Source organism: Haliotis asinina, chromosome 7 (genome assembly GCF_037392515.1).
Source record: "Haliotis asinina isolate JCU_RB_2024 chromosome 7, JCU_Hal_asi_v2, whole genome shotgun sequence".
NCBI classification, from domain to species: Eukaryota; Metazoa; Mollusca; class Gastropoda; order Lepetellida; family Haliotidae; genus Haliotis; species Haliotis asinina.
The window spans coordinates 59,815,181-59,839,771 of NC_090286.1; the positions used below are offsets into that span (position 1 = coordinate 59,815,181).

At 37.9% G+C, this 24,591-nt stretch overlaps 1 protein-coding gene across 4 annotated transcripts in view; it reads right to left on the reverse strand.

Moving 5' to 3' along the window:
- Positions 1–696: 696 nt before the first annotated feature.
- The window catches only part of LOC137290511 (uncharacterized), a 78,143-nt gene continuing 54,248 nt past the window's right edge, over positions 697–24,591 (reverse strand). For all 4 annotated transcript variants that reach the window (XM_067821491.1, XM_067821493.1, XM_067821494.1 and 1 more), the window contains 19 exons: positions 24,227–24,406; positions 22,690–22,777; positions 21,950–22,102; positions 21,024–21,121; positions 20,553–20,746; positions 19,675–19,964; positions 16,904–17,182; positions 16,617–16,682; positions 16,266–16,322; positions 14,891–15,997; positions 12,994–13,062; positions 11,868–11,939; positions 10,398–10,496; positions 9,121–9,279; positions 8,511–8,693; positions 6,133–6,342; positions 4,921–5,010; positions 4,355–4,461; positions 697–2,525 (listed from right to left, as the gene is read on the reverse strand). In XM_067821491.1, coding sequence (XP_067677592.1) covers positions 2,513–2,525; positions 4,355–4,461; positions 4,921–5,010; positions 6,133–6,342; positions 8,511–8,693; positions 9,121–9,279; positions 10,398–10,496; positions 11,868–11,939; positions 12,994–13,062; positions 14,891–15,997; positions 16,266–16,322; positions 16,617–16,682; positions 16,904–17,182; positions 19,675–19,964; positions 20,553–20,746; positions 21,024–21,121; positions 21,950–22,102; positions 22,690–22,777; positions 24,227–24,406 — 3,514 coding nt within the window. In that variant the 3' untranslated portion in view covers positions 697–2,512. The remainder of the gene's footprint in view (positions 2,526–4,354; positions 4,462–4,920; positions 5,011–6,132; positions 6,343–8,510; positions 8,694–9,120; positions 9,280–10,397; positions 10,497–11,867; positions 11,940–12,993; positions 13,063–14,890; positions 15,998–16,265; positions 16,323–16,616; positions 16,683–16,903; positions 17,183–19,674; positions 19,965–20,552; positions 20,747–21,023; positions 21,122–21,949; positions 22,103–22,689; positions 22,778–24,226; positions 24,407–24,591) is intronic.

Here is a 24,591-nt window from a genome sequence, read left to right on the forward strand (position 1 = left end):
AAAACCAGCCCTGCACAAAAATGAGCCAGGGAGATCACTTGCTATAACTTTTTAAGTCCTGTAAGATCGCTGCCATTTGTTGTGTACGTACATATAGATATAAAACTACAGTGATACACTATTTCAACATATCAGACTTAGAAATAACTGTACGCACATTAGCATAAATCATGTTGATTAAAATAACATCACTAAATACAAAATATAAATTGTGGTCAGGTTTATTTACTGAATGTAGGAGGTTTTTTTTCAAAAAAATTCATCCAGTCACAGATGTTGCATGTCTGGGGCTTAACAGTTTTTTTTACATACAGTACTTGCTCAGGGAGGGATTCTGATTTAGTGTGGTGAAACCTGTTCGTGATGTCTGTGTAAATGTAAACTGGATTTATGCTACAAGAAACTTTAAGCTTCCAAGCAAGATCCATCAGGACTATTGACCAGGATTACCTTTCAAAGACTGCATAAGCAAATTCTAATTAGATTGTAGTATGTTGTCTGTACTATAGTACAGCCTGAAACGTTTACACTTTTTTGGCTCGCTTCATTAAAAAAAGAGCAGAAACTGAGGACTTGACACTTCTTGAACTGACTGTCATGTTTAAATCCACATTCCCTCACTGGATCAGTGAACACAAAGGAGGTATGAGCAGTTCTGATTAAGAACCCTTCTTGCCAACAAACAAAGACACATCATTTGGAAACAGAGGTTTTATTCTGAAGTCATGATTTAAATGTATCATTGCCATCTAGACTGATTGCTGACTATTAAAAAGCGTGTTTAACATATGGCGCCTTCTGATAAAGGCAATGGTCAATGTGAGCACGTGACCAGCTACAACAAATCCCAGCATCTCAGACTCTCATCATTCCAAGGTCACACCTAATGCCAAATTTATTTTTTTCAGTAAAGAAGCACTTGCCCAACAAAACTCATAAAAACATTCCATAATTACAAGCTTTTGTCATAAAGGGCTTGTATCAAAAATCATATTTGTAGATATGATTGATATAGAAAATGCCCCTACTGAAAGCTATTAGACATGGCAATGTTGAAAGTCAGCGATGCATTAACATCATATGCCCATACTAGAGATTTCCCACTCTAGATGCGGACTGGCACAATCTAGATACACAGCAGGCGCAAGATGATACAAGACGTCCACAGACATTTATAGTATCACAAAGATAGGACAGCTGGACGGTCCACATGTGTGGCTGGGTTCTGTCTCCCGACCAAAGACAACTGTTGTCTTGGCTGTCTGTATGTTCACATTTCTACTCCCTAATACACTCCCTCAAGTTAAGGAACATACCAGTTTGGAACACACTGCAGGTTCATATACTGCAAATATAACTTTGTTCACACAATTGCGTAAGTTATATTACTTGTTGTTTCAAATAGAAGAAAAAATTATAACAATGGAAGAGGCAAATGTCTCCACCACACTGCCAGTATTTTTTTCCCATTTCATGAATATTTGTCAAACAACCTAGCACCAAACTGAACAAGGATAAATGTTTAAAACACTCCACTTCCAAAGAAATATGTATTTCAAAAGGTGTTAATTTTAAAGGGGTAGAGGCACTCAACACCATTAAAAGTGATATCAAAGACAGTAAATTTAAAAAATGCCAGAATTTTCAAGAACCAATATATGCTTTACAATTAATAGACCTAAGCTAGATTTCCATATACTTTGCTTACACAAGGAACCAGTTTGAAATATTTCTTTTTGTCATATAACATTCAGCAGTAATAAGAAACTTTTATGAAATTGGTTAGTTACAAACCTGAATACTCCACACTATGGACGTCCATCTGTACATGTTATATGGATAAATATATGACTAATTATTACATCCTAATTAGTGTGTATCTTTTTCAATACACCAAAAATATGACAGCACAAAGTACATACAAACATTTGGTCCTGTATTGATCATAAGAAAATGCATAATTTGTCTACAAACTTGGCAAGTATGGTAAAATAAACAAAGCTTATTCACAATTTTCTAAATATACAGATGTTCGTATTATTTGCATGATTATTCAATTGTGAAATTATTGGTATAAAAAGAATGACAAAACATTGTAATAAAACAATGAACAGATTAAAAGCTTCATGATACGTATGAATGAATTAAATGAAACAAGCATTTTTCACTTCCCATATGTACAGTCACAAAACTATAACAGCCTCATCAGAAAATAATCACATATGTAAGCAGACATATAATGAATTAAAATAACAACTAAACTTAAGACAGGTAACTTCATAAGGAGGCCGAAGTCCATCATAACTAAAAGGCATCTAATTTCATTCCTACGGGGTTGAATCCAACATCTAAACCATCAAAATATGCAACTAATCATTAAAATGAAGCTATTTAACAACAGAATGGTAATTCAGCGATGATGGCATGAATTCAAGCTTATTGTCATTTCTGTTCCCGATGAATGGAGGAGAGAGAGTATAGATTCAGCACTTGGGATATCACTCATTTCCTCTCACACGGCTGTGCTGCAACAGAAACAATCACATGACTTGAATGACAGTCTTGCAACAATAACAGACCTGGACCCGAGACAATTCACAGGATGAGTTATAAGTATAAGTTAGTTTCAGTTGTTCTCTAAACAAGGATGTTATTGGAGATCTACTTTAACTGATTCATGTCCTGTGGAGATGAGTCCCATTACCTTGATAAATGTCTATAACAATTAAATCACTATTCCTTGGTACCACAGTCTTTTCCATATAATCTCATTTCATTCAAGCCAAGAATAATAACAACAACCACCACCACTTTGTTCAACTTTCAATAATCTTTCCTTGAAATCTCATGTTCTCATTTACATAGATTGTAACAAGTATTAACTCAGAAACACTTTAAAAACATGAGTGTGGACTTTGCTTTGTCTAAGCATATCCAGAAAAGGATTACAAGCATCAAAGTATTCTTCTTTCATAACTTAACCCAAGCATTATATTCCTTTATCATTTCCCAGCCAAACTTCTAGGAACCTACTGGGGCTCTAATTTAAAGGTCACATGCAACGTAAAACACAACTTTGCAGATTCTGGTACCTTTCGGTATGGACTTGCAGAAAGAAATCATAAAAAATTCCAATTCAACCTATAAAGTTGAAAAAATAAACGTGATGAAAAAAATAGCCTGTGAAATCGGAATTCAAACGTTTCAAGAGCTGTGCTGCGCTGCGTCCGTAACGCATGCGCAGTGAATAGGTGCGCGGAGCTTGAAACAGTATGCATGTCCAGCGTCTGAGATCTAATCTTGGTTGTGTACACAAACAATTAAATAATCTACTTGTTACGTAAAAAACCTTGTTGATTGTGGTAAGCAGTCTCTGTCACAGAAAAAGCTCAGTGTCTGGTTTATTCACACCTATATGTCTGCCTGCCGGTCTGCTAAAGACAACATGCAGTACACAGCTTCAATCATTGACCACATGCAATTTGAAATTAACACCTATCAGACTATACAACATAAAGGAAATAAGTTGATTTATGACTCGTGCATCCGAGTCCCGTCTCTGCCACATTATGTAATTAGGCACGTGTGATACACATGACATGTTTTTATGTCTGTGGGTTGCAAACAAATTGAATTCATTTTTTTCGGATGACTGGATCTGATGGAAACTGGTGCAAACTCTTGTCAGTTTCAAGTCCTGCTTTGTACTTGGACGAATGACAGATTCCAGCCACGCAGTAGTTTACCATCTCTACTGACATGATTTTTGATTGGATCGAACGCACATTCAGAGAACATGTATTTTCAAAACCCAACATCTCTATATACATTCTTCATGGATAACGACTTCTTTTAGTGTATGTGATTTTGTTTGATAACAGTATATGAATCCATACTGAAACGATGTATCAAGTACACAAAAAGAAGTTGTTATCCATAAAGAATCTTACTTTCTTGTGACTGGCTATACTTCTAAAATGCCCATGAAACAGATCATCTTTCTGTACACACAGTGAACCCTCAGCATATCAGCAAATGAAACAGCCAATCGGACGCTGTCGTTATGCTTGAGTGCAGATCCACCTGCTGTGACTGGGTTCGGTTTCCCGAGGGCTTCGTTTCGGGGGAAGTAAGCTCAAGTACAAAATATTGCACTTTTGAATCGCGATTGTATGCTTATAATTTTGTTTATTTGTTTTTTTAAAAGCAGCAATGTATATTATATGTAATGAATAAGTGATAAATGTGTTTTAATTATGTTTGATTTTTTTTGTTGCATGTGACCTTTAACTACTTCATGCTCAAACGACAAATTCAAAGCAAACAAAACTAAAGAAATGTGGGGAAAACATACTTTCTGTTGTCTCCATTGACCTCTTCCATCTGCCTCATGCATTCGATTCTCTCCACAGAAATATCCGGATCCAGCTCTGTCACGCTTAGAATGGCCTGCGCCAATGCCTGGAGAAGATACATGGTCAAACATGAGATAGTTATCTCCAGAACCCGAAACCAATGGTGTTTCTTTCAACCGTACATCAGTGGTAATGTGGGAGGGCCTTATGGTGGGAGAGCAACAATGGTGGATGATGGTAAAACACATCCACTAGTCTATGTAAATGACCTGTGGAATGACCATGTGTGTTACAGTAGAATGATACTTACATTGTTATCTGAATTTAACTCTGGAATTGAATTAATGGTGTCTTCTCATGTGACGGTCTTCAATATAAGGGATTATACTAGACTTCTAAAGATCATTCAGGCTGTATGAAGACATGAATGAGCACATCAGTATCTTGCAAGACGCCTTGTCATTTATTCAATATCAATTGCTGAACAGAATAACCCACAGGCTAAACAAAACATTTACTAGATTTACGATTTGCACATTGAAGGGAATAATATCTTTGCCCTTACCTCGTCATGATCAAAGTCATCAGAATCCCCCTGAATGACAACTTTTCTCTCCACTCGTGTCTCCACAATGCCGTCCTTCTCGGTCTTGTACTGAAATATCAAACAACCATAAGACTAAAGGTCCTAAACTTTGGACACACAAACCTGCAGAAACACACCACTATTGTGTATAGTCTTCCCTCTTTTTGACACCTTCGACTTCAAGGTTGGCATAAACTTGACTTAAGAAAGCATTCTATTCAGCACCAGCTTATATCTAAAATGACCTAGCTTTCCATTACCCTCCTTAACTATTATGCCCACAGCGAGTTATGAGGTGGAAAAGATTATCATGTATTATGAACTCAGGTATGAGACTGACGTTTGTCTTAATGAGAAGTCCATCAAATAGGTCCATTTATGAAGTTCACTCTGATGAACTAACTAATGCAGAACCATCCTACAAACAGTATCAGCAAAATTCATGCAACCATATTTAGTCTGGCACATAACTTCCTGTATTGAACATTTCTTAAAGAAAGACTTTTTGAGTTCCAGAGAATGCAGAACACATTGTTGTGAAGCAGAGGGAAGACCTACCACAACCATTAATACAGGCAGACAGGAATCAAACATATGGTTTAGTTCAAAGGAGTTCCATGAAAACCAGAATGAGAGGACATGTCAGGCTCTCAACACCACTGATGTTTACACTGATGTTGTGACTGTTTCCATTGTCTTTGGGTCTCCTACACTTTGAAAGCTTGTGATGTAACAATGCATTTTGTAATTTGTTTGCATAACAAGATCTAAGCTGAATTGAGTAGCTTTGTTCACTTTTATTGATACTTGTTTTAGAGCTACTAAATGATTGAGATAATCCTGAGTACGTCTATTCTTAAACTCCTCTAAACTAGCCACACACACACTCACACAATTTATATACCATAAAATTTGCTTGTATTTAGCCAGAGTATATCACCAATGTGTGAGGAAATAACATCTTAGATCTTTCTATTAATACTAAATCACATAAAATGTATTTATGCAATTTCCAGAAAAGAACACTTTGAAAAAAATTACATAAAAAATATAACAAACAGTTCTCTCATGATAACTGTGGACTTACACTTTCATTTATTAAATGCAACAAAACTGATGATCTTTCCTCACACAAAAAGCTTTTGAACATCTCCCTCAACAATGGGAGTATTCACAGTATTCCTAACTTACTGTAGTTGTTTCGACAGTTTGCGTCTTGGTGCTATGCGACTGGGAACTAACAAGGTAACCATCCTCCATCTCAGAGGGTAGTGAGTTCCCTTCTTTTTCATAAGTTACAGTTCGAGTCTCAGTTTTCACGAGGGGGACATTCTTTGTGGAAACCGGAGTGTCATCGACATCGGGGTCGTACTTAACGCTCTCAGTAAGGACTGTAGGTGGCTATAATAATGAGATAATGACACTACGTCAGTTACATCTCACTATTACATTGACAACGAAGCTGCTGATGCTGCTACCACAATGCATGCACAACAGATATGCTACTGCCAAATGGTGAGGAAAACGTAAAATACACAACTATGCATACTAAATTTCCGAACATGCATATTTTTGGTTTTAATTTGAGTCCTACAAGTCAAGATCCCATCCATGCATGCAAGAAGCCAAATGCATGCATGCTTTCACAATAGATATTTTGAACAGAATTAATTGAAATTTGTTTTCAAGCTCTATGATGTACTAAATGAAGTCTAATTTCACCAAATTGTCTCTATGATGAAAAGTCCCAGCCACCTACAGCCAATAAATCTTGGACAATTGAAAAAATCAAATTGTAAAAATAAAAACAATGGGGAAAATTCATAAAAATTTGAAAGAATGGAGCATAAATATCCTACCAAAGAGCAGTCACTAAGTTTGCACAGCTGAATACAGGAAGCATGATGTCTACCTGTACACCAGGATACAGAGAGCTGGCTAAATACATAGCTATAGTATAACTACTTGCTTGTCTGTATGGAGGAGATCAAGTGGTGAATAACAAATAACACCAATGAACAAGGGAACGACTAATAATGTCTCTAGTCTACATTTAATATATATTATTATAACTCTGATGATGGATGGATGGATGGATGGATGGATGGCTATTGGAGCTTGATACAGCAAGCTAGCTGATAGAACGTACATACACAGAAGCTTAAATTAGACAGCTGAAAAGTATGCATGAAAAGACTGACGTGAGGTATATAAATGTTTGCAAAGTGGCAAAGTTCTGGCACATTTTAATTACACAATGCCAAATGGCACTTTGAAATAGTGATAAACCACAAACACTAATGATCACAAAGCTAATAACATGACAAAGATTTTGAGCATTACTGTGCTGAATGATAGCACTGGTTTTACATTCTTGTACATGACTTCTTGTGTTAATGATTAAATAAGCAGTCTACAGAGTTATTATTGTTTGAGAATAAGATAAGTATGTCTACATACCCACAAATGCAAATAGTCAGTTCCTAAATAGTCCATGTTATATAAATGATAAGGTTAAAATATAAGTTGAGATCAGAAATATCAGTGTAAGTCTGAATATAAATTTTAAACCTTCCACCAAGTTTGCTGTAGAACTGTTGATGGTTGAAGAATTTGAAACATGGCCCTCTGTCACTAAACAATATTTATAACCACCACCACCACACTGATATGTCAATGATAGAGCTTTATGGGACAGGGCCTTGAGTAAAGGTGTCATAAGATAAAATGTAAATGAGAATGTCCCATGATTTCATGCAACCTCTTGGTGCCGACATTGGTGTTAAATGTTGCATAACAACTATTCAACATGTGTCCATGGTTGTTGGTGGTTGTTAAACTTTGTACTCAGTAAGTCAGTTCTATCAAGGTTGTCTTCTGAGGAATTTTGAATCTAGGAACCCCATAATTGTTGACTTCTTTATTTAGGGTTTTGACATTTGTCATTTCATGTTCAGATTAAAAAAGTAATTGTAAAATGAAGACTGGACAAGCCCAAAATATGCTGTTGCCACAATCACTATGTTACATTACCTAGTGTGGAATAGCTTTTGAACCCTGTAGCACCATAGAGACTAAGTAAGTATAGAAAACCATAACCACTCATACTTAAGGAGCTGAAGCATATACTGAGAAGGACAATCTCATACAACAACAGGAAAACAAATTTTCTTTCAAAACTTGATTTAACAGACAATTCCTAGATATATGTCTCATTTTTTCAATTCTTATAACACCTACATCAACTTTAACACACATGCCCAGAATACATGTAATGATGTCTCAACAATCCATCTTAAGACTTGGAGGTCAACTTACTGCTGAATGTATGACTTGATGGATGGAATGTTGGATGGGTGGCGTAATGAGTACAATGAATCATGCAATATGGTTCACTATTTTGAAGCCAACATGTAAGCCGAATGACACAAATGTGCTTGTGCTCATAAATATTTCTCTCTAACAAACACAGGCAATATGTAGATGTGTTGTTAATGTTCTTACACATATTATAAATCTTACTGAAAATGCTCCTCAAACCAAGTGGATATCATACAACATTCTCTTACATGATCTGACTTGACCCGGTTCCTGTCATCGGTTCCATAACCTCCCTTTCCTTTGGGTGGCACTGGTGGTGGCACTTTCCCGGGACGGCCCGTAGTGCTGGTAGCTGCTGGGTTGAAGAATGGCATCGGTGACCCATCAGAGAGGTCAAGGCCTGTTTTTATACGATTTGTTTCTACCCGCATCTTAAAAAGAAAAGAAATATGAGTTCAAATTTTTAAAAAACACTTGTGATGTTAACATTCTTCAAATCAACATCCTTACACAGAACATTTTTTATGTATCAGCTTGCCAATGTAATCTGCCTCGTCACTTGGGTTTTCTACATCAGCTATAATTCACATGCAAAACTGAACGAGATTACTTTTGTATTTCGCTGTATTAATTGTGTGACACGGACAATGTTAAAAACATGAATTTTACTGTTCTGTAAACAAGCACAGACAAGACACAAACATATGATGGTATGCTCATGCAAACAAGCCCAAAACATCAGTTTCCAGCTCACTATACTTGGTAAACATACACACTTTTCTCTTACAAGTCACAAACTACTATTTAACCAGATGGCTGATTATTTGGGCCATGTTAGTATAGGGAGATGATGTTAACCTTGTGTGGGGGTTCAACAGGGATGAATTCCATCTTGCGATCAACGAAACTTTCATCTCCAAGTTCTGCTGTCAGTGGTCCTCCTCTGCCCATACCAGGGCCAACGCCCACACCACCGTAACCTCCAGGGCCAACGCCCACTCCAGGTCCAAATGATCCCTGTGATAAAGGGGTGTCAGTTAATACTAGGGTCCTTCAGGATCCAACAGAAATTTATTGGCACAAACGCCAGCTGGGAGATGTGAAGATTAGTGGAGTTCAATTTCAGGATATTAGGTATTTTGAAAAAAAAAAAAAAAAAAAAAAAAAAAAAAAAAAAATGTCATTTGTTTTGGATCAATACTAATCAGTCATTGAAATGAATCTATGTGCCTAGAAAGATAACCAAGGTATCAGAACTGATCCATCTCTTTTTATGATCAACACATGGTAAACACAAGTTTTATAGTTATCGGAAACCAGAAGTGACACTGCACAAAACCCTTGCTTGGCGATTGACATATATACAACTGATTATCATACCAATCATCTGCAGATTGTGAGAATGTAACAAACAGTGGGTGTTAGATCTAACATTAGCTGATGTCAGATGTTTACAGTTCCATTCGAGACAACAGGTCTATGCTGGAAAGTAAACGTGTTAGTACAATATATATATATATATGATCAAATATAATAAGTCACATTAGGATGAGCAATATACTACCTATATATATACACAGCAATGCTAAATTGAAACTATAAGGAAAATGTCATATCTTGTTATAAAAAAACATCAAGGATTGTAAACTAAATGCATGTAAGTCCTGTTAAGACTGAGTTGTGATGGTTTCCAAAGTAATGCAAATTGTCAGTTACAAAATGCTGTGTCCAACTGACAGTCTGTGTTACAGCTCAGTCAATAACTTAACAGATATTGCTGGTGCCCAGTGAAATTAATTCTCATCTTTAGTCTCAATTCAACTGGAACCATAACATATATTAAGTCAGTAACAACTATTAATAAGACTGCACACAAAATGATTTGATGATGAAATGATGCATGAAGTCACAAGTGCAACACAAGATGAAGGTGTAATATGCAATAATGTCATGGAATAACAGCCATTAACTACATAATAAACCATTTAGGTTCAACTGGTCAATAGAAGTCATCACTTGTATATTGGAGAAGAGACAACAACATGTAACAGGGGAGGATCTTTGCCGAAGCACAATGGGGACAATCTGACAAGAAGCCATTAATTCACACAACACCACCATACTAGTGGTCTAACCTTTTCAGATTCTGTTGTTTCCTCAGTTTTGCCAGCAGGTTTAGAGCCAGACTGAGATGCACGAGATGAAGTAGACGATATGGAATCTGTATCTCCTCCCTGGGGGATATAGGCAGTCTTGCACACAACCAATCGTACATCTTCCATACAGTATACACACATTTGCTGCACACACTTATTCAAGATTACAACATACAACCTTATAGAAAATTTAAGAAAATAACGTTTTGATATTCATGAATTAAAAAAAATGACTTAAAAAATGCTTAATTTCTTTAGGTGGAAGGGATAAAACTGCATAAAATGTACTGTTTAGTGAGCGCTCAATGCAGTTCAACATCTAAGCATTATTTCCCTTTTTCTGCATATGAATTATCCAAAAACAGTTGAAAATAATGTGCCTATGACAAAATCTACATTAAAACATTCTGTTTAAAGAAAAAAATCTACGTTCTTAATGTGCCTGAAAAATGTACATGCATTATTATTTTTAAGGGGTTATCTGTTCATTGTGGAACCCAAACGAAAAAGCCATGCTGATCAACTTATTTTATCATGCATTATGATAGTTTTAAAAACATTTTTCTCGTCTTGTGTAAAATTTTGATTCACAATGACTATCTATGAACAGTGTAACATCAATAAAACAAGGACATACCTCTCATACAAGCACAACATACATCATAGCCCACTAACAAGCATGCCCTCACTGAAACATTGGAGCAAAAACTATCCTACCTTCCTGAAGCCAAGGCGTAACAGCTCTCTTCATCAATTCGAGTCTACTTGTATCCAAAGCACAAATCACATACAACATTAGTAGGATACTGCTGGTTGTCAGCTTATGGGCATTGAGTTCATGGGCGGACCGAGATAATTTGGGAGTGGGTGGGTAGCACAGACAGCGTCTGGTGGAATGACATGGGTATCGGTGGCAATAGGGAGAGGTATGGGTGGTGTGGGACTGGAGAGAATAAAGTGAAAATGACCAGGGTAGTGAAGTTGGAGCTAACAAAAAGTTGGGAAAGCAGGGTGTGAGTGAAGAGGGGCAAGTTTTCTGTGGAGTAGCTGAGGAAGGTAAGGGAGGGTGTGGGTGGGAATGGAAAAGGAGGTTGTGGACAAAATGAGAAGTTTGTATGGAGTGGGTGGGGACTGAAGGAGGGTCTGAATGAAGTTGCGAGGATGTGGGGAGAGTTTGGGGAGGTGAACGTAAGGGTGTGAGTGTAGTGAAAATGGTATAGGTGGAGCAGGGAGACACTGGCCTACACATTTAAGCACTAGGCATGCAGATATCCATACAGAATGTAGCTCATCTGGTGACACATTAACAACATTCATCCATCCAAACAGCAGCATCCAGCTGCCGACATGGGAACAGCAGTTGAACATATCAACATGCAGCTGTTAGACACAGTAGCCTATGCCATGTTACTCCAGATGCAACAACCAAACCAATCAAGCAAACCAAACCTTCTTTGGAGTTTTCCCTGCACACAAACTGGCCATAAAAGATGCCCGTTTGTTCTTATCAGATTTACCCTTCTGGAAGAGATGACCAATGAATGAGGTGTAAATGAAGTTCACAGGTAGATATGAACCCAACAAACTTTCAAAAAAGAACGAAACAAAATCCCTGATCACTGCACCCAACAGAACAAGAAGGAAAAGGTACATTCATCTATAAAATTATGTGAGAGAACACCATGAGTATACCGTGAAAGGTAAAACAAGAGGGCAGGCTGGAGAAGGTGGAGGAGTAACTGAATGGATAGGGCTTGAAAATCATACTGCTGCACAGCTAGGGCAGCCTAAACTGTTGAGGCACATCTACAGCTTTATGCTGTGATCAGCAGTTCATATATACACATAAAATACTGAACCATCATAGGCTTGGTGTTTAAGCAGTGTTGGCCCTGACACAGGAAAGCTGTGAATTTGACGTACAAATTATCTCAAATATGGAGTGAATTTAAACACTTGCGTCCATGTTTACACAATGCCACTGAGCCCTGAGTTAAGATAATTGAAGCTGGTAATTCGTTGTTGTTAAAAACTACGTATTTTAACTGCTAAGTACTGTCTAAATACCTGACCTGCTTTACCTTGTTCTTATTGTTATTAAAAAGTCAAAGTTGATGTCTTGATTGAAGTACCATATGAGGGAGTCATGACAGCTCCTAAATTTTCATGTCTAGGGCAAACACTCTTTATGCTAAAGTGGGTTGATGATTAACAGATACTTGAAATTAAATGGAATATTTATGAACTAAAAGAACAAGAAAATGTGATCCTGATTGTCTTGCAGGTTATCCAGCCATAAAACTTCCTGTGTCATTATTTGAGTCACCAGAGTTTAGGTAACAAAGGAAAAGTAACCAACATCTTGTGCATGACAAAACTTTTAAAAGTATTTTTTAACCAAATGCCAAAGAGGCCTAATAAATTTAACAGTTCATATAACAAGATAACTGGCTGTGTGGTTGGTGATGAATGATGATGAGATGAACCTATCCCGAAGCCAAATAGCGAAAAAAGCTTGCATGTGGATATAGTGGATTAAGCTCTGCACATCTATCTACTTAAAATCATGCAAAACCTTTTGGTGCCTGTCCCTATCTGGGGCATCACGACCACCTGCCTCTCTGCCTGGACCATAGGGACTTCCCTGGGTCAACAAAAGCAGGAATGAATACAAGAACAGAACTCCCACATTACGTTCTATCAACGAACATGGACAATTACGTCAGAAATATTTACACAACACAGGAGCTGTCAACAGAATATACAAAAAGCATACCACAATATTGAGGCAAGTCTTTAACGTATACAAATTGTAGAGCAAAAGCAATGCTTTATCTTAGATGAATATCCTAAAATAAAAAAAGAAAAGATTATTGGCATGCAACATATAAGCTATATAGACATGCAAATATTGCAAATAATCACCAAGTTATAATGTGAAATAAATTTAAAGAAAAGAGTGTTGTGAGCTGTTCATAAAGACGCTTCACTACAGCACAAGTGGAGCTTTCCTGTAATATATACATTCTAAATTGTTGAAAAACAGTCAGCCACACAAAAAATCTCACATAAATGTTCAGTGTGGGATGTTTGCCTTTTTTTCTTTTCACACCGTTAATAAGCAAGAGCAACTGACATCTCCACTTGAGCTTTTGTTGTCCGTGCCTGTATTTTGATTTTGAATAATATAAGAAAGATTCTGACTAAGGGGCTCAGTCATATTGCCATATTAAGTTCCTTTGTCTTGTCCTTTACAGGCACCTCCCCTTTGACACAACTACTTCCACTACCATACTTGAATAGGAAGTGCATGACATTCAACAAGATCAAAGGAAATTAATACGATCCTGTTAATTTGTACTGGTAAACATTCCTCTATGAGAAATGTTTACATCATATATTCTATGTTAAAAAGAGAGAGACACGTTTGTTACAAAGTCGTGAAAAACCTGGATATAGGCTTTCAATTCCCTATGGAAACATACATGGCAACCCCTTTTGTTCCAACACTGTCATTATATGGAGCATTGGAAGTATTGCGGAAACCCAATTTGTGTCAAGCATATCATGAATTCATTTTCAATTATCAATTGTAACAAACATTAAATGAGCCACTGCAGAAGGTAAAAACCCAAGCAATTTCCTTTGAGGAATCTGAAAGCTGCTGGAAAAGGCTAAGAAAAGATACAGTTTAATGCAAAGTGATGAAGAACAAGCTGAAGAAGCAGGCAAGGTCACGGATGATGAAGATTCTTCCACCCAAGCAATCATATTACACATCAGTCAATGTTGGAAGGAATCACGCCTCAAATTAGATGGTTCCCATTTTGGAGAAACCGAATAGCACAGACATGACAGGCATATCGCCGGTCATAATCATGGCTAATGTGAGTCTTAACCCATAATTTGTCAATCCTTGCTTTGATAAGGGAGACAACTTTGGATCGGCTGACGTCAGTGTCATGAAGACTAAAACAGAAGAAGTCAGTGGCAGTGGGATACCATAGTTGCTAAGCGTGATGCCATTGAAGATATTTGTACGGAGTTGTGACAGTGCAAAGAAAGTGTGAATTCTAATACCGGACATGACACTACATCTACAATTATTCATGATGCACATTAATGTATGCCACGACCAACCAGTCAAACACTGCTTTGATAGCAGAAATTGGTACTCTTGGAAGAGTATCATATTCTGGGCAGTTTCCTTGTTGGAGCAAGAGAGATACACCAAAGTATATCTTTGAAATGTTAGCAATCAAGACTTTGAGAATGACTTGCAGGAAAGACTATGCAAATGAATGAACTACACCGATTGTGTTAACAATATGACAATGAAAAGGTGAAAAAAAAAACTAGCCATGGCTACCATGCATAAATACACCACTGTGAGCTATGATTCAGGCAGTGTGAGCTGCTAATCTACTCCATATGCTTCAAGCTTGGTCAAGCAAATTGACTGGGAAGTTAACCTTCTCATCGAGATCAATTCCACCATAGCCAACGCCAACAGGCACTTCGCCAGGTCCATAACGACCATCCCTTGACTTCCCATCCTTGTCTTTTCCATCCTTGTCCTTTCCATCTTTGTCCTTTCCATCTTTGTCCTTTCCATCTTTCTCACCTCGGCCAGATTTGCGAAACTTCCCAAAGAGACCCCCTCCTTTTTTCTTGTCCTTTTCTTTTCCTTTTTTACCTTTTTTGTCTTTATCCTCTCCTTCATCCGAGCCAAGTCGTTCTCGATTTCTGTCTGCATCTCCAGGGTAAGCTCCAAGCCCTCCATACCTACTGGGGTCATGCTCAACATCACCTGGGAAACTACTGTCAGGAGATATCTCACCATCTTTATCATAAGGGTATCTCTTGCCATCTTTTCCATGCGGTGATCTCTCACCATCTTTATCATAAGGGTATCTCTCGCCATCTTTTCCATAGGGTGATCTCTCGCCATCTTTTCCATAGGGTGATCTCTCGCCATCTTTTCCATAGGGTGATCTCTCACCATCTTTTCCATAGGGTGATCTCTCACCATCTTTTCCATAGGGTGATCTCTCGCCATCTTTTCCATAGGGAATTCTCTCGCCATCTTTGCCATAAGTAAACCTTTCACCATCTTTGCCATAGGGTGATCTCTCACCGTCTTTGCCATAGGGCGATCTCTCACCATCTTTACCGTAAGGAATTCTTTCGCCATCTTTGCTGTAGGGGTATCTTTCTCCATCCTTGCCATAAGGATATCTCTCACCATCCTTACCATAGGGAGATCGCTCACCATCGATTCCATAAGGGTATCTCTCCCCATTTTCACCATAAGGCAGTCTCTCACCATCTTTCCCATAAGGCAATCTTTCACCATCTTTTCCATACTGATATCCATCTTTGCCAGGAGGGTAACGGTCATCTCCATCTCGACCAGGGTATCGCTCATCCTCTGGACTGGTACCGTACCGTCCATCTCTCCCTGGTGGGTATCTTTCCCCAACCAGGCCATCATCCCCTGGGTACCTCCCATAACTTCCTTGGTACCGTTCAGGGTCTAATTCACTGCCCTTTTCACCATCCTTTTCCCTTCGCCTATCCTGAATATAATTAAACAACACTCACACAATATTTTTGGTGTATTACATTCAGAACATAATATGGTGAATTCCAGCTTTAACGGACAAAATATTCATGAAAAACATTTCCTTCATACAATGGATACCTGTCACATTTCCATCCTCAAAGAGCATTAGATTCAGAGACAAATGATAACCATGAAGATTGTTTTCAGGGAATTATATATTGAAGGAGGCAGATGTGAAGCATCTTGCAACACACATAGTGCAAGCAGAAGTAAGTAAAAACCTTGGAGTCAGGTGACTTGTTATCCTGTCCCATCTTAGCTGCCAACATTATCTCATCCTGTGAACAAATACCATCATGCAACAATAACTTCTTGCTCCAAGCAACATAACCAATGCTTGCAGAGCATGATATGATGGATATTTACACAAAAACAACCAAAGCACAACTGATAATAATGTGATGAAATGTGAGTCGATGGCTCTCATAAAGGAGACATCAATGACAATGATTAAGAAAGTGAAAGGTAAAACCTCTTAAAAAGTGAGTGAGGATGCTTCGTGTATTGATTTGGACAAATTTTTTTGATAGAATTGGTACAAATGTGATTGAGGAATAAAAAATGAATCTTACCGTATCAAGGCCAGAACTGTCTGGTTGATGTCTTGGGTCTGCTCTCAATGTTGCTTCATCTGCTCCCTGAAGGTAAGACCAGAAATAAATTTAGCTGAACTCAAACAGAATATAATATAATTACCTGCACATCTATTATCATACAAAACACCTCATGATAGGTGGTCTACACTCATCCAGCCTTAACCTACCACCTCTCCATCCTTGTCAACATTCCCTAAACCCTTGTCTGATACCTCACTATCCCTGGTCTATACCTCGTCTTATCATCCCTGGTTAACACTTACCTGTTCGTCAGCCCTGTCCTCAGACTTGTTGAGCTCTGCTAATGCCACCTTCTCATGATCTTTGTCCTTCCCCTTTTTCTTCTTGCGATCTTTTTCTTCTTTCTCTAACCTCTTCTTTTCTTCCTTCTTTCTCTTTTCTTCTTCTTTCTCTCTTTTCTTTCTCTCCTTCTCTTCTTCCTTTGTTAACTTTTTGGGTGGTGACTGCCCTTCCACTGTGCCTGCTGTTACTGCCATAACATCATTACCACCATATCTGGGATCACTCCTCATGGTAGCATCCTACAGAAATGTAAACAGTTTTCACCTCTTTGATTACAATATAATTCAAAACACAGAAATATTAGTATTTTCAAGTTAATACACATTCAACATTAATATCATTCACATAAATCAACCTACAGAATATGCACAATACAGGTCTAACAATTAAAATACTCATGCGGTGTTTGAGAAAAAAGTTGCATATCTCATTTCTGTCAGCATCTTATTATGCAGTTTCATAAGAATGTTCCTTGCAAAAACTCTAAAGCAATTCCACTCAGACAAATTGCAACATTAGTTTACTAATATTTCTATGAAAAAAGTACAGCTGGGTGTGATAAGGGCACATTCCTGAAGTCCATTATAAACATGATATGCATTACAAGCTCATTCTCATGTCTGAGCTGTTCCAAACCTCCATGCTATAGAGGCTTACCCCTCACTAAACCATCTTGCTTTTGAATTGAGCTCACTGAACTCGGCACATTAATTTCAAGTGGAGTTACAAATAAAACTGCTATGCCTACAAATTGGTATACTAACAATCCAGGGCCCACTTGCACGAAACGGTCTTAGAGCTACAATTATTGTAAATCCTTAAGATCGTGATCTTAGGCTTCGGCTACAATCGCCATCCACTTGCACATAGCGATTGTAGGCTAAGATCATTGTAAGTTACAATCAAAATTGGTTCCAACCAATTGTAAGGAGCTAAGATCATTGTAGTCAGTAGCAAAATGGTGTGCAAGTTTGTGTCAGTTTCATGCAAATAATTAGATTTACGTTTGGGGATTGCTTTTATATTGCATAAAACTGTATGATTCACCTTGACACTTCAACAACATGGAGATTGCAACATCGATTTAACGTCTGAAATATCGTTATTTGAGGTAGTGAACATCATTATCGAGTCGATATCATAGATTACAATTCTCACCCGATTCAGTGTTGGAAAAAGTATGAATACCACACCATTATGATAATCAAAGAAAGGATAGTAACGAAAGGTGTCTGCATGTGATGAACAGTGGCCATGACCTTTTCAATAACTCAAGGGCTGCTAATCTTAGTTTTTATGCAAGATGGGAGTGGTTTCCCTTTGCATATTATGCCGTTGCCATAAAATCTGCCATGCCTTCATACAATATATGTTATGTTGTGACAGTGCAGATCTCCACATATATTTCTTTTCGGTTATAGTCGTGTCAATGACTTTGTCACGGTTTATCATTACAATAATCTACAGTTGGATAGCGTACAAAATTATGTTTCTTTCTGACGCGAAACAAGAGTTTTGATCTAAGCATTTTAAATATAATACAAGTATTCTTCAAAGAGGAAAATGTGAAATTTGCGTAAAAAGAAAAAATAATTATCAACAAAATAACGTAAAGCAATTAACATACTGTGGATAAGTATTTAACAACATGTACAACACACACAGAATAATATCGTTTTCATATTTCCCTGTCATGCATTTTCCACAACGCTCCCAGTCATGTCACCCTTTCATATCTTTACAAATCTAATGCTTGTGGGATATATTTAGGACTTACTCCAAATAACACCGACCAGATACCAAACTCAGATTAACTGACTGTCATTGACAAATCATGGTACATTTAGGTGTTGTATCATAAGTAAATCTTGTTTATAATTTATGTTATCTTTTAATTTTCACGACTATTAGGTAAATAACACAAAACCCAAATCTATTTGTTTGTATTTCAATGTTTTCATAGAACGTGATACTTCTGTGGTTGCAGTATCACATTCTTAGTTCATAAATCATATTAGAATGTAAAAAAAATTAAGAATAACCCACGAAGTAAGAGTTATCATATATGTTATCTTCCATGTTTTTATTACTAGGATTTACGGCTGGTTTTTTTTGGTTTTGTTTTGTTTCAATGAAAATTCTGCCAGGTGCAATTAAGGAAGGTATGTCAGTTGTGTGCAGTAGCCAGTGTTATTTGTGCAGCATGCTATGTGCACTTGCAGACAACTGTAGACAGGAGTCGAATATAAGAAATTTCTACATCCAATGTTTCAGAGTTTGATCTTAGTTAAGACTGCGATCTTAAATCTGTGCTGTCTTAAGATTGTCTTTGTGCAAGTGGATTAGGGCAATTGTACGGTGACTGTAAAGTTGATTGTGACTAAGATTGCTCTGTGCAAGCGGGCCCAGGAATATTAGAAAAATTCAAGTTTGTGCTGACATATACAGCCCTAACAGATTATCATTTCTAACGCCCTTCCCTCAATGCTGTTTTCTGATGACGTCTAACATAATGTAGCTATTAAATTTCGCAAAAATAATGAAGTAGAGCTATCATTCTTTGAAATTTATCACTCTTTGAATCGTTTGATAAATGATCCAGTAAACATTCACATCAAACATTGTCATAAAATCAGGGCAAATGGAAAATTAGTCAGGACAATCACTTTCTTGAAGTCACTTGCCTTGTGGCTGGTGGCTTTTCAATAAAATTTTGAACCCCTGCCCTAACCTGGTCTGTAGGTGCCTTGTCGCGCCTGTCTGCTGTGTCTGTTGAGTACTCCTCTGGCCGCTTCTTCAATGTTCCCCCTTCTTCATCTTCATAAGGCTTCACACCAGATAGACCCAGTTCCGATATCGGTGTCTTGGCAAATCCCTTCTTATCATGTCTGTCCCTCTCATCTGGGAGTGACCTGTCTAATTCTCGGTCCTCTGGGTGTTTCCTTTCCAGTGTTGGTGCATCTTCTGGGTAGTAGCCATATTGGTTTTTGTATTGTTCTCTGTAGCTTGGACGCATAGCCACTGAAGTAAAGTAATAAACACATCAGTATAACATGTTAACTCAAAGCAGTTACTTTTCTTTAATCACTGAGACATTAATCAATTTGCTTCAAGATAATACATAATGGCATAAAAATCTGTTTCTACTGGTCTATTGCACGGAGTATGGTTAATGAACACTCTTAGTTGATATTCCTGCACCATGATGTCTAATGGGCTTCACTAACTGTTGGGGAATTTAATTCTGGTCTTCAGGCTAAAAAAACCAGGTTAACAATGTAAGTGTTAACAAACTAAAACCACTTTTCAAGACAAGTGTACAAGACATGTCTTAAATGACTACAAACTGTAGTGAATTTGGTCTCATGCCACTTTCAGCAATATTACAGCAATATCACGGCTGGGAACACCAGAAACGGGCATCACAGATTTTACCACGAGGGGATCAAAACTGTGTCCTTAACATGATGATCGACCATCTTAACCACTAGGCTATCCCAACACCCTCACTACAAACTGTACAAAACTAAAGCAGTTCATGTGAAAATGAAACACTGAACTACATAAAATTGAAATGAAGCAACTTACTGATTAAGAAAGGCAACTTACATTCATCTACACTGCGTGTTCTCTGATCTGCATATGTGTGACGTTTCTGGTTAGAGCGGTCGAAATAAGGCTGTTGTCTGTCCAGGAGTGCTGACGTTTGTCGTGTCTGGTACAATGTTCTCCCAGAGTAGCGGAACTTGGAACCAAGGCGGGGGAATACTGTGCTGTTTGTGGGTGCTTCTGGTTCTCGCAACCTGTAAATGTAAATAAAACAGTTCATAGAAACATAAAACCATACTATTACCCTGGCTTGGCTGCCCTGTACAGAAAGACTTAATCTACACTTGTAAGCATAAAGGGTGTACAGAAATATGTCCAGGAAATATCTGACATAAGTACAACGAGATATTCTGTGAACATCAAAGACCAACAATAATACTTTGTTCGGTTAACATCTTTCACTATCAAGAAAACACTCTCTGCCCAACTCAAAAATGGATTAATCAGTATTCACAGCAAAAAGATTCTCACCTGAAGAAGGCATGGTGCTCTACACAGGTTTTCCACAACCTCTTGGCTAGTCTGTGATTATCAAGTTTAAAACCGATGGTTGTCTCGAAAGGTTCAAACTGTAAGGGAATAAAATGGGGTGGATTTACATTACAGGGTGTGTGAACAGACACTGCAGGGTATGCTAATTTACAAGCATTGTCACTATGGTGACATAATCCTCTGCCACAAACTCGCTGATAATCTTAACATGCAGTTTAACATGCTGAAATCTTCAAAGTGTTGCCTTGATAATAAAGTGAAGGTTACCAAATTTAACTCGGCCCTGCGCCACTACTACAATAAGATGGATGATAAATTTGAAGAAAATTCAGTGAATAATCCTAGAAATATCTCACTGACAAGCTTAACATGTAGCTTAACATGCTGAAATCTTCACAAAGTCGCCTTAAAAAATAAGAGAAGGTCAGCAAAATTGACTGGGTCCTGCATCTTCCCTAGATAAAGCTTGGTGTTATATAATATATGAAGAAAATTCTGAGAACGGTTCTTGAGACATTTTGCTGTCAAAGGCAAAGTGTTAAAGTGAAATGAAGGTCAAGGTCACAAAACCTGACTGGGATCTTCCTTAAACTTTGATGAACCTAGGTACCGAACAGTCAGTGGTTCTAAAGATATTTCAATTTGTACATACAGATGGACGGACAGAGTCTTACACGATATCTAAACTCTATCTCTTTACACTAAACATGCACTAGGGAATTACTAGCAGTCTTGACAGTAATCAAATGGTAACATCTGCAACTGCAGGACAGGTTGACAAAATGAGTTCGTTATCCATAAAAAGGTGAAATGGAGCTCTCCATATGGGTCTAGGAGTAATTCTTGGAATGGATGCTCAAAATACACAAATTTATAAGTTGGGATACAAGAAATGTTTTACTCACCTCTCCAGGTCGTATTTTAATGTAGAAATTGTTCCTCTTGTAAGAAATCTTTAATATTTTGGGCCAGACGAATCTGTTGATACGGAGTTTTTCTCTGTATACAAGCAACCCACTAGCACACACGCCCAACATGATGGCCACCCCCTCGGAGTCCTGGAACCACACAATCATTAAAGTGTGAAGAAGGGGAAGATACATTAGAGTCAAACTGATTTGTACACTGGAGCAACATCAACCATTTCCAAGTTGTGTAACTACAGACTTGTACATTCCCTGTAAGCAACAATAACTTTCACAGGGGTGGAACTAACTAAAAGTTGCTACTTGCAGTACAGTGGCATGTGTAAAATCACTTGCCCTATATCGACTGTTTTTCTTCTTGATTTTTTTAAATAAGTCAACTCTACACTGGTACAGAGTGACATACAAATTTGCTTGCCCGACAGAAAAGTCAGGACTGGGACAACAGGCAATGGGTTATTTCAACCCCTGCTTTCATTACTTTGATAATGTCACTAATGTTGTCACAGTATCAGTCATCTAAATTTAGAAAATTAAGGTGACAGTTTACTACACAAATGACAGTTGATGCAGTGTGTATACTGTATATGTTCACTGAAAACATTTTTCAGCAACTGTGTAAGACTTGAGGGGTTACAGAATATCAAAAGGGCAATGATAAGAGACTTATTTCAAATCTATTTTCCTGTGGTATTTACTGACATATGATGACAACTTACTGTTGCTTTGTGAAGATCAACACCATACATAGCTAATTTCTTGGCGTTTTCCAAGAAGTGGTTTTCAGCCTCTTCTGGTGTTTGACCTCTGAAAAATAATGACAGTAAAGATACACATGCATCCTGCATTCAAGTCTCAATAGACACCCAACACAGTACTAGTATTCAATTAGATGAAATTCCAATGGCTTAAAACATCAGTTAGTGAGCCATATTACCCAAGTCATTTCCATGTTTAAAATGCAGTTGTGTAGGTCTGAAGTATACAGGAGCAGAATATTGTCAAATTTTAAGTCTTATGATATTAAATATTAACAGCAGAAGTTTCCCAGGTATCAGGCTAACTGTCCCCCGGACAACTGCCCCCTGGCTACCTGCCCCCCATCCATTGTGCCCCCCGGACAACTGCACCCCCATCATAACAAAACACACAAACTAAATGTTATGATGATATTTTTATTTTTGCACTATATAATACCACAACACATCCTCTTTACATTCAATACGAGTATCAATTCATTTAAAAGGACAGATTGTGGGATATGGCTCTTAAAAAATTCCAAAATGTGCATGGACTCATATACCTAAACAACACGTGCAAGTCTGTTGGCACTGTCACGGTAGGTTTTTCGGGAGGTGGAAGCTTCATCTATGGCTGTTACGCTTCATCTATGGCTGTGTGAGAATCTGTTGGGGTGTTTCTAAAGTGTCAATTGCCTTACGTTTATTGTCATTTCTCACTTCAGCCACTACTGCTTCTCTCAAGTCTGGTGCATGTGTGGGATCATGCAGACGACCAACTACTTCCCCGTCTTTAACTTTAACCTGAGCCTTACACTGTCTGCGACTTCTCTTCACACATTCATAAGAGTTAACTCCACCCTGTAACTCTTTCTGATGAACATACAAGAATACTTCTAAAGCTAACTTGGCCTTCGCCCTCTGACTTGGAATCTACTCCATGATTGTGAAACGACTGGCAGGACACCTTTTCCTCAGTGCTTATATACCAGCATAATCTGAGATGATGGGATTAACTAATCTGCATTAGGTGTATACTGGTCAGTAAGGTCATTAGAATGTTTTTTCCATGATATCCTGGGGTTGACTCAAGATGTGACTCCAGATTAAATAAAAGTTTTCACAGCAATTAATGATTTCAGCTCTTCTAGCAAAAGCTACATTACTGAACAACCTTCTCCAAGATCAACTTTCTCCATATTACTGAACAGCTGTCTCCAGGATTAACTTTCTCCAAGTAAACATGAGATTAATAAACATTTTGAACTCTAGTGAATCTGAAGACTGATATATGTATATATGGTATATAGGGCTATCACTTACATGTACTAGTTGGCGTGTTGTTATTATGGGGGACACTTGTCCCAGGGCGTAATTGTTCAGGGGTCACAATGGATGGGGGGCAGATAGCCAGGGGGCAGTTGTCTGGGGGGCAGTTGTCCTGGGGGCAGTTAGCCTAGACCTGTTTCCCAGGATGCAAAACGTTGTAGCAGAGTGATTGACTCTTAACACTTACTTGTGTTGTTTGTGAAGTTCATGTATCCTCTCTTTTAGTTCTATTGTCTGTGAAGGAGCAAATGGCATGTCGTTGATGTAGTCAATGCCTGGTCCATGATCGTTGACGTCATAGTCGCCGAGGTCTGCCTGGACACTGTATGACCCTAGGAGGGCGTGTGTGACAAAGGAACAAGGTAACCTGGAACATGAAGAGGGAATGACTATCGTTTTACACCACTTTTACCAATATTTCACCAATATCTTGGCATGGGACACCAGAAATATGGGGCACTGAACCTGGGTCTTTGGCATGATCGGCAAACACTTTTACCACATGACTACCCCACTGTCCCAAGTGAATGATTGCGTCACTTAGTACAAGCA